The following is a 14,443-nucleotide window of genomic DNA, read 5'->3' as shown; positions in this document are numbered from 1 at the left end:
AGGCAGCACTTTTGTCGGGTTTCTTCTCTCATCCCCCGGGGATGAGAGAAGAATTCCCGACAATTGCGGGTCACTAGCAGCTGAATTGAATAGCGTTGGGAGCTAATTCCCGGCGCTATTCTTAAGTTGCCGAATAGAATCGACCCCATTGTTACCTTAAAATAAAGATTTTTTTCCCTACTTTTGAGCTTAAGGTGCATACACACGGTGCGATTCTGGCTAAAGGCCGATTTTGACTTTGCGATTTCCCTTGAACTCCCCGGAGCCCAGAATCACCGATATGGACTATACACACGGTGCAGTTTTGGCTGTGTACAATTCTGACTATACTAGAAACTAGATTGTACACTTTCTAGTCAAAATTGATCTGCCTGCACAGTCTATTTTTTCTTACGATACAGACCCCACGGGAGCACGCATCGGTATCGCAAGCTGCATACACACAGTGCGATATGTGCAAACTTTGCTTAAAATTTTGACTATATAGTCAAAATCGTAAGCTTACATCGCACCGTGTGTATGCACCTTAAATTAGGGACTGCAAACTAAAAATAATGTTAATTTCCACTGAGACCAATGTTAATTTAACTTGGATTTTCTAATTCAATAGCACAGTTGCGACTATAGGCACCCACGTTAGCATTTATTTCTATAGTGCAATCATATTAGCAGTGGTTTAAAAATAATATTTTAACATTCATATCAGTCCTTGTCAAATTAGAGCTAACATTCTAAAATGTCCTATATACACACCCAGAAAAGGAGACGAACTTCCAGCTATATTTTTAGAAAATAAAAGCAAAAATGTCTGATGATCAGTAATCCCACCTTGGATTGGACCACGTTGGTTTTGCCTTGTAAATGATTGTCACTTTAAAAACACAAGCTTTCTTGGCCAAAATGCCGCCCCTCCGACAACTCAGACCCTATTACAGTTACCCACTGGTAACGGTTTACCAGTTTAGGAGAGTAATATCACATTCAATCAAGAAAACTTTAACAATGTTCGTGAATTTAAATCACTGTCTGTATAAAATTTACCTGTGCTGATTAAATGTGAAACTTAAATATACATGAAATAAAGCAAAGCATGAGCCTACAAAACCATAGTGTAGCACAGTACATTCAGGGCAGGAGCTATCCACTCAGATGAGTATGCAAAGCAGGGAGGGGCCATGCTGGAGAGGCGCTCTCCCCGCAGTTGTTGCCGGCTGCCGCTGCACCTGTCAAACTGTAGGATAGGTAGCGGTGAAGTCTCTCCCGGCCTGATCATAACAATAGGGTCAAGAAGAGCATGTGCCGAGCTTTGACTAGAGGGGGTGTGGATTATTAGATCTACACTAGAAAGGTCTACAGTCATTAGGTCTACCAGTAATGGTAGATATGCATAAGTCGACAAGGTCGACACAGAAAAAAGGCAGACTATTTTTTTTGTTTTTTGGGTGTTGGTCACTTTTCTGCCACAAACAAACCACATTAGCGCACCGCTTCGCTCACCATGCTTCGGGCAAGGTTACTATTCCCAATCATAGCCCACATAGATGGTAAAGTATGAAAAAGAAAGAAGAAAAAAAAAAAGTGTACCATGTGTGTGTCGATCAGTGTCATGTCGACCTTTTGACCCTGTCAACCTAATACATGTCTACCATTAGTGGTAGACCAACTGACTGTAGACCTTTTTAGTGTAGATCTATAATCCGGATACCGCCCGGAGGAGCACGGCACATGCCGATTAGAAGACCCCCTGATTGGAGGAGATTGTCACATGCTCTTCTGACCCCTGGAACACTGACGATCTCACAGCATGGCCCCATCTCTGAGTATTCACCTGCCTTCTCTGTCTCTACAGCGCCTGCCTACCTCTTCAGCTTCTCTCTCTGACTTCTACAGGTCTCATTATGTTTCTTTCTATTCACTGCCCAGTATATGTCCCCCCACACAGTCTGCCCAGCATCTGTCTTCTACAGGTTTCTCTCTATATATTCTGTGCCCATAGTCTGTCTCCCCCTCTCTCTGCCCAGCATCTGTCTTCTACATTTTTTTCTGTCTCTCTATATTCCGTGCTGACCATCTGCCTTCCCCCTCTCTGCCTAGTCTCTGTCCTCCCTCTCTGTCCAGAATCTGTACCCACCTCTCTCTGCCCAACATCTCTCCTACACTCTGTCTGCCCAGCACCTACATGTTTCTATCTCTATATCCTGTGCCCACCATCTATCCCCCCTTTCTCTCTCTGCTCCGAGCCCGCTGTACTTTTATTAAACATGGGAGAAAGGGCGCACATTTATAGTTCCCTGGGTGAGCATCGAACACCCTAGCACCGGCCCTGAGTACATTTCATGTTTATCTTGTGACTGGAGAGCACAGGGCTATTACAACAAAAATAATACAGGGGATGTAGTTAATATACTGGCTGTCAGGATCCCGGCATTCAGTATCCTGACAGTCCGTAAAATTCCGGCGGTCGGAATACCTACTGGTCCACGGTATTCCCACTCTGGTGGTAGGTCCACGCCACACCCTAGGGAGAATAGAATCCGTGAAAGCTTGCCACCGAGCCTGAAGCTTGGCGAGCGAGCAAGGGGTGCCGGGATCCTGACAGCCGGCATCCAGTCAGCCAGCATATCATACCGAACCCCTAATATAGGGTTCTTTTTGGACATAGCAACCAGGCTAACCTGCATGGATTAGAATTTCTGCTTCATGCCTATATATGAATGCTTTTGGAGATTAAATATTGCACAGTATGAAAGCAAGCGTCATATGGAAACAGATTTATATAAGCTATCCATACTGTACATCTTACGTAATAATTTTGTCAGGTCTGTGACGTCTCCTGAATGAGTGCACAGTGGGTGCCGCCGTGCATGCCACAGTATCCGTTTGGCAGGTCGACCCTACTTAGGTCGACAGTCACTAGGTCAAAGACTACTGGTCGACATTGACATGGTCTACATGGACATGGTCGATGAAGGACAGGTCGACCCGTGAAAAGGTCGACATGCCCTTTTTTTTTCAGATTTCTAAACTTTTTAATACTTTACTATCCACATGTACTATGATACTATGATTAGGAATAGTAACCTGTGCCAAGTGCGTCGGGAGCAGAGCGTTCGCGGTACAATAATTGAGGTTCCTGGTCATGTTACAGTAAAAAAAAAAAATTTGCAAAAATCCATGTCGACCTTTTTATGTGTCGACCTGTCCTGTGTCTAGCATTTTCATGTGTCGGCCATTTGTCAATTTTGTCCATGTCAGTGTCGAGCAATAATGGTCGACCTAATGACTGTCCATCTTAACATGGTCGACCATTCGTACCAGAACCGCATGCCACAGACTGGATGGAGCAGGGGGGTCAGCTGACTGAGGTCCCTTTACTAGAGATTATATACACACACACATGCACGAGTATTAATAGATATATGTCTAGTCAGTTTACATTGACTGATAGAAGAACATTGGTTAATTTATTAAAATGCAGCAGCTGTAATTTGACAAAATGTACTCTTCTTTAAATAGAGCAAGTCAAAAATTTCAGATATAAAGAACTAATGAAACATAATTACTTTCTGTATCAGCTTGCAATGTAATACAGTCATGCTTCTGCCTTACAAACACACACGTATATGGAGGAACAGCTCCACCTACAGACAGCACAGCATTATCGCAAGGTCATTTTCATCACTAGCTTTTTTGTTCTTTTTAAAATGGTGAATATAGTGACAGAATCACTTCACATCTTGGAACAAACACACTAACAAAATAAAACTGGACATTACCAAAGACATGAGAGCCCTGTTCATAATTTAGTGGGAAAAAGGGGTCTCTTACATGAGATTAGGTGCATAATTTAAAACCGATGACAATAGGTAGTGATTGGTGTGCTAGGTAAACCAGTAAAGCCACAATGCTGGTTTGCGAGTCACTAGGTTTTTAAATATAGAAAGAACATAAAGATAAAGTTGTTTCAACTATGTAAAGGGGGTGGTGACTAGGCTAAATTTATCAGTTTGTATAAAGTGGGTTTCTAGAAATTAGAGCTAAGTCTTGTTGTCAAAGTAAGGAGTAAAGGGTGTCATTCCGAGTTGATCGCTCGCTAGCTAGTTTTAGCAGCTGTGCAAACGCTATGCCGCTGCCCCACTGGGGAGTGTATTTTAGCTTAGCAGAAGTGCGAATGCATGTGCAGACAAACTCTACAAAAACAGTTTGTGCAGTTTCAGAGTAGCTCTGAACCTACTCAGCGCTTGCGATCACTTCAGCCTATTCGTGTCCGGATTTGACGTCATACACCCGCCCAGCGAACGCCCAGACACGCCTTTCGTTTTTGCAAACACTCCCTGAAAACGGTCAGTTGACACCCAGTCGAGCCCCCTTCCTGTCAATCTTCTTGCGGCCGCCAGTGCGAAGAAAAACTTTGCTAGAACCTTAGCACAACCACAAAGAGCTTTGTACCCGTAGGTCGCGCATGCGCATTGCGGGGCATGCGCAGAAATGCCATTTTTTCACCTGATCGCTACGCTGCGAATATCGGCAGTGAGCGATCAACTCGGATTGACCCCCGAAGTCCAAAAAGAAACCTGTAACCAGGAATGGGAGCAGCTACTGAACTTAGCAGGGACGTGCGGTGAGGTAAAAGTCTCAGGAGGCACTGGCTAGTACCAGAGCCAGGTTTACACACAATATATGAGCCCGAGAGTTCTGGAGTATATACTGCTGGAAATTTGGTGAGCTTTGATCACAGATGTGCAGAAAACATAGGCAGGTGAGGCACTGCCTCACCCAACAGACTTTTTACGGCATAAGGAAGTTATAAACCAGTGATAAGTGCAAGGTGATAACACACCAGCCAATCAGCTCCAATATGTAAATTAAGAGTTAGGCGCTGATTGGCTGGTGCGTTTATCACCTTGCACTTATCACTTCCTTATGCCTTCTAAAGGGTTAATACATCTGCCCCAGTGATTGCCTGCATCAGCATGAGCAGCTTTCTGGTTATATTCTACACTGCTTGTGGCAGGTGGAGAGCAGGGACGTGCAGTCAGGGGAGGCAGTGCCTCCCCTGTCATTAATAATTAAAATAATACAAAGATACTTATGACACAAATTCTGTCATAAGTATCTCCTTTATATTAATCTAATCATTATCACTCTGTAAATGGAGTGGTGCCTCCCGTTGTCATAGGGAAAGGTGCGGGAGAGGGGTGCGGGGGGGGGGGGGGGGGGGGGGGGGCAACCCATGGTCAGTAGAAGCCCACTGAAAATACATTGGAAAGCAGTACCATTAGAAGTGCCGCTTTTATACGGGGACGTGCTCTCAACCCATGAAAGCACGCCCCTGTCAGTGAGGCCAGAGGATCCGTCACTGGATCCGCTGTCATCACTGTGTGCGCGCGGCGGGACGCGATGGTATTAGCTGCAGTCAAGGATCCGAGACTCCAGTCTGCCATTCTGCAGAGTTTGGCAGCGGAGCGGTATCAGTTTAAAAAAATGGCACCTCAGCATCATTTCTGAAATTCAAGATGGCCCCCGCAAGCCAATCACGGGTCGCTGCATCATCGCCCCGCCCCCTCCGGCTGACTTATATAAGACAGCGCAAGGCAGCAGCATCAGTGCGACGGCGGAGGAGGAGCAGTGAAAGGCTCCTGAAGAAAGAAGACGACGTAAAAGTCCTGGATGGGCGGCGACTATGCAAAAGAGCTTAAAGGCCGCCGACCCCCAGGTGAAGACGCCGGAGGAAGATGCCGGAAGCCCTGGGGAGACAGCGGCCATGCAAAAGAGCTTAACAATAGCCGCCGCCTTGTTTTCCTAGGGTCTATGCTGGTGCAGGCCTAAGAGTTAGCTAGGTACTGCCAGGGCAGCTAGACAGGAAAGAAAATGCCATAAGAAGCAGAGGGAGGCCTAGCTTCAAAAACATGTGGATAGGCATTTTAAAAGCGAAAAATTAAAAGTGCCTAAGAGCTTTAAATGTCCAACTTTTGTTTCAGAACAGTTGATGTATCAAAATGATGAATACTTAACAAGAAACAGAGCAACCATTTACCTTATCCTCTGCTGCCATCACATGGTGAAACATTATTATTGCAGTTAATACAAAGTCAAAAGGTATTAAAGTGAAGAGATGGTTAATTTCTTTAACCAAATCAAAACAAGTTTAACACTGTAAACGAAACATTAACATACAAGTTATCAGCAGTGGTAAATACAGTATGTATTATGTAACTACAGCCTTCGGGTCACTGGTGCACCACTAAGACTATGGGCGTCATTCCGACCAAATCGCTCGGTGAAGTTTATCGCAGCGATCAGGTAGGAACTGCGCATGCGCCGGCGCCAGCGCATGCATTTTCTAGCGATAGCCTCTGCCTGATTGACAGGTAGAGGCGGTCGCTGGGTGGGAGGGGGCGGCACGGCGGCGTTTGGCCGCCGTTATGGGGGCGCAGTCCGGCCAACGCAGGCATGGCCGTATCGTGCGGGAGGCGGGCCATAGCGGCTGCGTGACGTCACACGCAGCCGCTGCGACCAGGGGCAGCGACGATCAACTCCCAGCCAGCCGCAGGAGCTGCGCTGGCCGGGAGTTACTCCACAAGTACAAAATCATCGCCGCTGTGCGATGTTTTTGTACTTGTGCGAGGGATGGCAGGACCGACATGCGGGGCGGACTAGCCCTGTGCTGTACATCTTTTTAGCACAACTACGATCAACTCGGAATGACCCCCTATGTCATGTCACCTGAGTGAGAAATATGGGGTTCATGTTAATACATAAATTTATATTTTCATATTAATACATAACTGCTCATTAGTGCAGATATCTACTGAATCAATAATATGGCAGCAATTCAACGCATAAAGCATACAGTTTTTGTTCAGAAACCGCAGAATGGCAAAATAAGATCCAAGAACTTGGACTATGGAATTAATACAGGCACCAGACACGTTTGTTTGAGCATTTCATAAATTGTTGATTTCTTGGGATTTGCACTCAAAACAGCCTTTACAAAGAATAGAGAGCAAAACAAAAAAAACATCAGTGAGTGGCAGTTCTGTGGGTGAAAACACCTTGTTAATGGCCAGACACTGGCCTGATCAGAAGAGGACAAAAACTTAAATAACCAACAGTGGTACAGTATGACAAGTGGATGGGCTACAGTGATTTCTCTGGGGCACCCTTAGATAGATATTAGATAGATAGATAGATAGATAGATAGATAGATAGATAGATAGATAGATAGATAGATAGATAGATAGATAGATAGACAGACAGACAGACACACACAACGTTCCCAGCTCCCCCACCCCATCCCAAAGCACTGTATTCCCTCACTAATCCACTCTAACCTCGAGGAGAGACTAACCTGCACTGCAGGTACCATGCGGCCCTCTCTCCCCACCAGAAAAGGCCAGCGCAGGGAACAGGAATCCTGGCCAGCTGAGCTGATGCCATGTCCCATAACTGCCTGCAACAGACCTGGATCCGGAAGAGCGGTTTGCACAATCATTGTGTGTGGGAGGCTCCCGTCACTGAGTCTGCGCCTACAGCTCGCTGCCCTATTTGGACAATACTGCTCACATCCCTGCCAGGCGCGAAGTGGTGTATCCTTGGGGCCCGGTTCAGGTGTCCCCCTTGACCCCCGCTGTCGCAGGACCTGGCTACAGTAGTACAGGGTTCCCTTCCTATCCGCTAGGAAAAGAAAACCGGCTACAGCAAGCACAGGCTCTCCAAACGAAACAGTTTAGCATTGGAAAACGTTGCCTGGTCTCACAAATTTCGATTTGGCCAAAACGAGAAAACATCCTGATTTTATCAATGGTTCAGACTGGTGATGGTAATGTAACAATGCTGGGAATGTTAGCGTGACACACATTACTCCCACTTAATTCTAACTGAGCATTCTTTAAATACCAAAGAAAACTTGTTGTTGACCACAGTCTATGGGGTATATTCAATTGAAGTCGAAAGTTGCAGTCTGTCAAAAAGATGTCAGTTTTCGACTTTTTTAGGTCGGAAGGGGTTCCGACCTATTCAATCAAACCCCAAATTTTTTGACAAGTCGAGGAATTCTACTTGATGAAAAGCACGTGGATCGGCGGAATAGTTGCCGATCCACGTGCTGTTGTCGAAAATGGGGGCCCCCTTTTCGACCATCTCACTTCGACTTTAAAAAAAGTCAGCGAGATGGGGAGAGCAGCGGCGGGGACAGGCAGAGCCGAGGCGGGGGACGGGCAGAGCCGCGGTGGAGGATGTCACAGCCGTCACTCACAGCAGCGTCCACCCGGCTCCAGCAAGCGAAACCTTGTTTGCTGGAGCCGGGTGAACGTTGCCGTGAGCGGCGGTTGTGATGCAGCGACAGAGAGGAGAGACTGGAGAGGCAGAGAGGCTGGGGGGGAGGGGGAGGGGGGGGGGGGGGAATGGGGAGACGGGAGAGAGCCGAGCCCATCTCTACCCAACCCCCCACCCCACAAATCTCAATTCGATTTTTTTTAAAAGTCGAATTGAGATGTCATGTGAATAGCCCAGGTCGGATCCATTCCGACAAATGGATGTCGGAATGGATCAGACTTCAATTGAATATACCCCTATGTATCTTCTTCCATCAGGATACAGCATCTCTGGGATGTGGTGGTACAGGAGAATTGCAGTATGAATGTGCAGGATCATGCCATGAAAAAGTCAGTGGGTTCTGGGGCAAAAGGGTGACCTACTCCTATCTACCGAATTAAGTGGCTACTGAGAGTATATATTATATAATGTCAAAATATGCCCACTTCCCTTATGGATCATATTATCAATATAATATAAAGTAGCATGGTGAGACTCAGACTGATTTTAGCAGCAAACACAACACACAGATGCGTCCTCATACATCTAGCCTCGATACACCACACAGTGCAAGGTGCCGCAAGGTCCCGTGCAACTCTGCTAAGGTATGACTTTTTTTGCAGAAAATGCAACACAGTGCAACTAGGACGCATGAGGAGACTCTGCTGCTTTATTTGATTTATGACATCTGTATATTGTGTGTGACTGAGTATGTATACGGAGCAGAACAGAACTTGTTCTGGAAAAAACGCTATGGCTGCTACATTGTACAACCTACAGATTTTGAAACTCAGTTGCACACAGCTATACAAGTGTCACATATCAAATTAATCAGCAGTGTCTCCTCATGTGTCCTATTCGCAGTGTGCTGTGACTAAGACGCACTTTCTGGAAAAAAAAAATACGACGCCCAACGATCGCAAATTCTTAAGCGACTTGGCGTGCCAAGATGGGCTGTTTGGCGTGACTGCAGCAAAGATGTAAATATGAGTTCTAATTATATACTGACAAAAACCAGTAATAGTATTATACATTAGGGATGTAATTATGTGACCGCCCTTCTCTCCTAACCTCAGTCCACCAGCACAGCTAAATTCCAGGATTGTTCGGGTTGTTAGTCCTTAACCCTAGCCCACCTTCCCACAGTCTAACCCTTACCCTCCCCAGCATACTTACGTTTAGCAGGTCGGCTGTTGGGATTCTGACAGGTGTCGGGAACTCAGACACCGGTCTTCTGACCACCGGCATTCTATGAGTCACCATGGCTTTGTGCCACACATTTTTTTATCTTCTGTACAGAGTTCTGTTTTTAATTTATTTTTCGTTTTATGCACTTCTAGCCTTCATTGACCACCCTTTTCAGTTTGTATTTTCCTCTAGTCAGGCCACTGACATGTCGTTTTACTGCCTGAATTACAATGCATTACTGTCATGATGAGACAGTGACGGGAAATCACAATTAAAAACATTTATATTACCACGCTTGTTGCGCCAAAACAAGCGCAAAGCAGCTAAACCTGTCCAAAGAAATGGACGCAAAGTAAAAAGTGCCATTTGGGCGACCAAATGGGTCACTTTTTGCACATTTCTGCTTGTCAGCATGGGGGGCTGTGACCAGAAATGCAGGCAGCTGTTCGCGCTTGAACGGAGCAAACAGTTTAATTTCTCCATAGGTCACCCGGCACAGACCCCACAAATACCTGAATTCCCCCAGGAATTACAAAAAGGGCGAGGTGGTGCTGAAAGTGGTACGAAGAAAAGGGAGATGGGGAAAAAAATTAAATAGCTCAGCCACAGCTAACGGCCAGTTAAGTTAGGGAACGTGTGCGCTCCATGGCACTAACGATGCACAATTAGTCTCAGTTTATATCCCAATTTGTTTTTCTATCTGAACAACCCAGTTTTAAAATGCATTACAATAAAAAAGGACATTGTTTTGTTTCAGGCCGCGAACCATGGCAGTTTACATGGATCACACACACATCTAGTCAGTGAAAATTAGCTAACTTCCCAACAAGACCAAACTCTTAGCGAGAACATCACTGGTTACTAGAAACTCAGAACACCGCTTTCATTTCATACCTGTTATACCATAGCCATATGCAGCTAATTGGCCAGCCATATACTCCCCATCAGAGTTGTTATGCGAGCAGCCCCATGTCCGTATCCAGATCTTCTGAGTGCCCGGGATAGTGCTGAGTAAAGACAGAGAAATAAATAATTGAGAAGTATGACTCATACTAGCCTTACATTTTTCCCCACATCTCATTCAAAATCTTTACACATGTATAATTGTTCCACGCAGGACTTTTATTATTAGTAGTAGTAGAAGTAGTACATACATCAACATTTTGAGGCACAAGTTTGTCAGACAGAAAGTCCATTCAAGACTAGTGGTCAACACCATCATCTATGACAGCAAACCTTGTTATGAAAAATCCATAAAAAAAAAAAAAAAAAAAAAAGAGAGACATGAATTTCTCAAGCAACATCTATACATATAAGAAAACTGTAAGGGTTGTGTCTGTACACAGCACATTTTTTTTTTTTTCAGAAACATACACACTGTCTACCCTTTCTGTGTCACTCCGGTCTGTTAGCCCCTCACCTTTTAGATTGTAAGCTCGCAAGAGCAGGGACTTATTTCCTCATGTGCCTTGCCTTTTCTTACTTACACTATCTTATACTCCCTCTTATGGCACCTAACCCCGGGTTTTCTATACCTGTCCTATATTGTCCTGTACTGTAAGTGCTGTTTTCTTGTTTGCTCATTTTATTATGTACTGTGTAATTGGCGCTGCGGATTCCTTGTGGCGCCATATAAATAAAGGATGATGATGATAATAAATAAGATTTTACTCACCGGTAAATCTATTTCTCGTAGTCCGTAGTGGATGCTGGGAACTCCGTAAGGACCATGGGGAATAGACGGGCTCCGCAGGAGACTGGGCACTCTAAAAGAAAGATTAGGTACTATCTGGTGTGCACTGGCTCCTCCCTCTATGCCCCTCCTCCAGACCTCAGTTAGGATACTGTGCCCGGAAGAGCTGACACAATAAGGAAGGATTTTGAATCCCGGGTAAGACCAGCCACACCAATCACACCGTATAACTCGTGATACTACACCCAGTTAACAGTATGAAATATAACTGAGCCTCTCAACAGATGGCTCAACAATAACCCTTAGTTAGGCAATAACTACATACAAGTATTGCAGACAATCCGCACTTGGGATGGGCGCCCAGCATCCACTACGGACTACGAGAAATAGATTTACCGGTGAGTAAAATCTTATTTTCTCTGACGTCCTAGTGGATGCTGGGAACTCCGTAAGGACCATGGGGATTATACCAAAGCTCCCAAACGGGCGGGAGAGTGCGGATGACTCTGCAGCACCGAATGAGAGAACTCAAGGTCCTCCTCAGCCAGGGTATCAAATTTGTAGAATTTAGCAAACGTGTTTGCCCCTGACCAAGTTGCAGCTCGGCAAAGTTGTAAAGCCGAGACCCCTCGGGCAGCCGCCCAAGATGAGCCCACTTTCCTCGTGGAATGGGCTTTTACTGAGTTAGGATGCGGCAATCCAGCCGCAGAATGCTCCAGCTGAATTGTGCTACAAATTCAGCGAGCAATAGTCTGCTTAGAAGCAGGAGCACCTATTTTGTTGGTTGCCTACAGGATAAAAAGCGAGTCAGTCTTCCCGACTCCAGCCGTCCTGGAAATATAAATTTTTAAGGCCCTGACTACGTCCAGTAACTTGGAATCTTCCAAGTCCCTAGTAGCCGCAGGCACTACAATAGGTTGGTTCAAGTGAAAAGCTGATACCACCTTAGGGAGAAACTGGGGACGAGTCCTCAATTCTGCCCTATCCATATGGAAAATCAGATAAGGGCTTTTACATGATAAAGCCGCCAATTCTGACACACGCCTGGCCGAAGCCAAGGCCAATAGCATGACCACTTTCCACGTGAGATATTTCAAATCCACAGTTTTATGTGGCTCAAACCAATGTGATTTTAATAAACTCAACACCACGTTGAGATCCCAAGGTGCCACAGGAGGCACAAAAGGGGGCTGAATATGTAGCACTCCCTTTACAAACGTCTGAACTCCAGGCAGTGAAGCCAGTTCTTTCTGGAAGAAAATCGACAGCCGAAATCTGGACCTTAATGGAACCCAAGTTTAGGCCCATAGTCACTCCTGACTGTAGGAAGTGCAGAAAACGACCCAGCTGAAATTCCTCTGTTGGGGCCTTCCTGGCCTCACACCACGCAACATATTTTCGCCAAATACGGTGATAATGGTTTGCGGTTACTTCTTTCCTGGCTTTTATCAGCGTAGGAATGACTTCCTCCGGAATGCCCTTTTCCTTTAGGATCCGGAATTCAACCGCCATGCCGTCAAACGCAGCCGTGGTAAGTCTTGGAACAGACAGGGCCCCTGCTGTAGCAGATCCTGTCTGAGCGGTAGAGGCCATGGGTCCTCTGATAACATTTCTTGAAGTTCTGGGTACCAAGCTCTTCTTGGCCCATCCGGAACCACGAGTATCGTTCTTACTCCTCGTTTTCTTATTATTCTCAGTACCTTTGGTATGAGAGGCAGAGGAGGGAATACATAAACCGACTGGTACACCCACGGTGTCACTAGAGCGTCCACAGCTATTGCCTGAGGGTCCCTTGACCTGGCGCAATATCTAGTTTTTTTGTTTAGGCGGGACGCCATCATGTCCACCTGTGGCCTTTCCCAACGGTTTACCAACAGTTGGAAGACTTCTGGATGAAGTCCCCACTCTCCCGGGTGTAGGTCGTGTCTGCTGAGGAAGTCTGCTTCCCAGTTGTCCACTCCCGGAATGAACACTGCTGACAGTGCTAAGACGTGATTTTCCGCCCATCGGAGAATCCTTGTGGCTTCTGCCATCGCCATCCTGCTTCTTGTGCCGCCCTGTCGGTTTACATGGGCGACTGCCGTGATGTTGTCTGATTGGATCAGTACCGGCTGGTTTTGAAGCAGAGGCCTTGCCAGGCTTAGGGCATTGTAAATGGCCCTCAGTTCCAGAATATTTATGTGTAGGGACGACTCCTGACTTGACCAAAGTCCTTGGAAATGTCTTCCCTGTGTGACTGCCCCCCAGCCTCGAAGGCTGGCATCCGTGGTTACCAGGACCCAGTCCTGTATGCCAAATCTGCGGCCCTCTTGAAGATGAGCACTCTGCAGCCACCACAGTTGAGATACCCTGGTCCTTGGAGACAGGGTTATCAGCCGATGCATCTGAAGATGCGATCCCGACCACTTGTCCAAGAGGTCCCACTGAAAGGTTCTTGCATGGAACCTGCCGAATGGAATTTTGCTTCGTAAGAAGCTACCATTTTTCCCAGGACTCGTGTGCAGTGATGCACCAATACCTGTTTTGGTGTCAGGAGGTCTCTGACTAGAGATGACAGCTCCTTGGCTTTCTCATGCGGGAGAAACACTTTTTTTCTGTTCTGTGTCCAGAACCATCCCCAGGAACAGTAGGCGTGTGGTAGGAACCAGCTGTGACTTTGGAATGTATAGAATCCATCCGTGCTGTTGTAGCACTTCCCGAGATAGTGCTACTCCGACCAACAACTGCTCCTTGGACCTCGCCTTTATAAGGAGATCGTCCAAGTACGGGATAATTAAAACTCCCTTTTTTCGAAGGAGTATCATCATTTCTGCCATTACCTTGGTAAAGACCCTCGGTGCCGTGGACAGTCCAAACGGCAGTGTTTGGAATTGGTAATGGCAATCCTGTACCACAAATCTGAGGTACTCCTGGTGAGGATGGTAAATGGGGACATGTAGGTAAGCATCCTTGATGTCCAGGGATACCATGTAATCCCCCTCCTCCAGGCTTGCAATAACCGCCCTGAGCGATTCCATCTTGAACTTGAATTTTTTTATGTATGTGTTCAAGGATTTCAAATTTAAAATGGGTCTCACCGAACCGTCCCGTTTCGGTACCACAAACAGTGTGGAATAGTAACCCCGTTCCTTGTTGAAGTAGGGGCACCTTGACTATCACCTGCTGGGAATACAGCTTGTGAATTGCCTCTAGCACAGCCTTCCTGCCTGAAGGAGTTGTCGGCAAGGCAGATTTGAGGAAACGGCG

General features: G+C 46.2%; 1 protein-coding gene across 2 annotated transcripts in view; it reads right to left on the bottom strand.

The window, feature by feature from the left end:
• CDKAL1 (CDK5 regulatory subunit associated protein 1 like 1) overlaps nt 1-14,443 on the bottom strand; it is a 1,663,077-nt gene that overhangs the window by 1,585,718 nt on the left and 62,916 nt on the right. For both annotated transcript variants that reach the window (XM_063923244.1, XM_063923245.1), the window contains exon 4: nt 10,399-10,511. In XM_063923244.1, coding sequence (XP_063779314.1) covers nt 10,399-10,511 — 113 coding nt within the window. The remainder of the gene's footprint in view (nt 1-10,398; nt 10,512-14,443) is intronic.

The sequence above is a fragment of the Pseudophryne corroboree genome, chromosome 5 (assembly GCF_028390025.1).
Source record: "Pseudophryne corroboree isolate aPseCor3 chromosome 5, aPseCor3.hap2, whole genome shotgun sequence".
Lineage (NCBI taxonomy): Eukaryota > Metazoa > Chordata > Amphibia > Anura > Myobatrachidae > Pseudophryne > Pseudophryne corroboree.
Note: the sequence above shows the minus strand (reverse complement) of the source record. Positions and strands in the feature narration are given on the sequence as shown.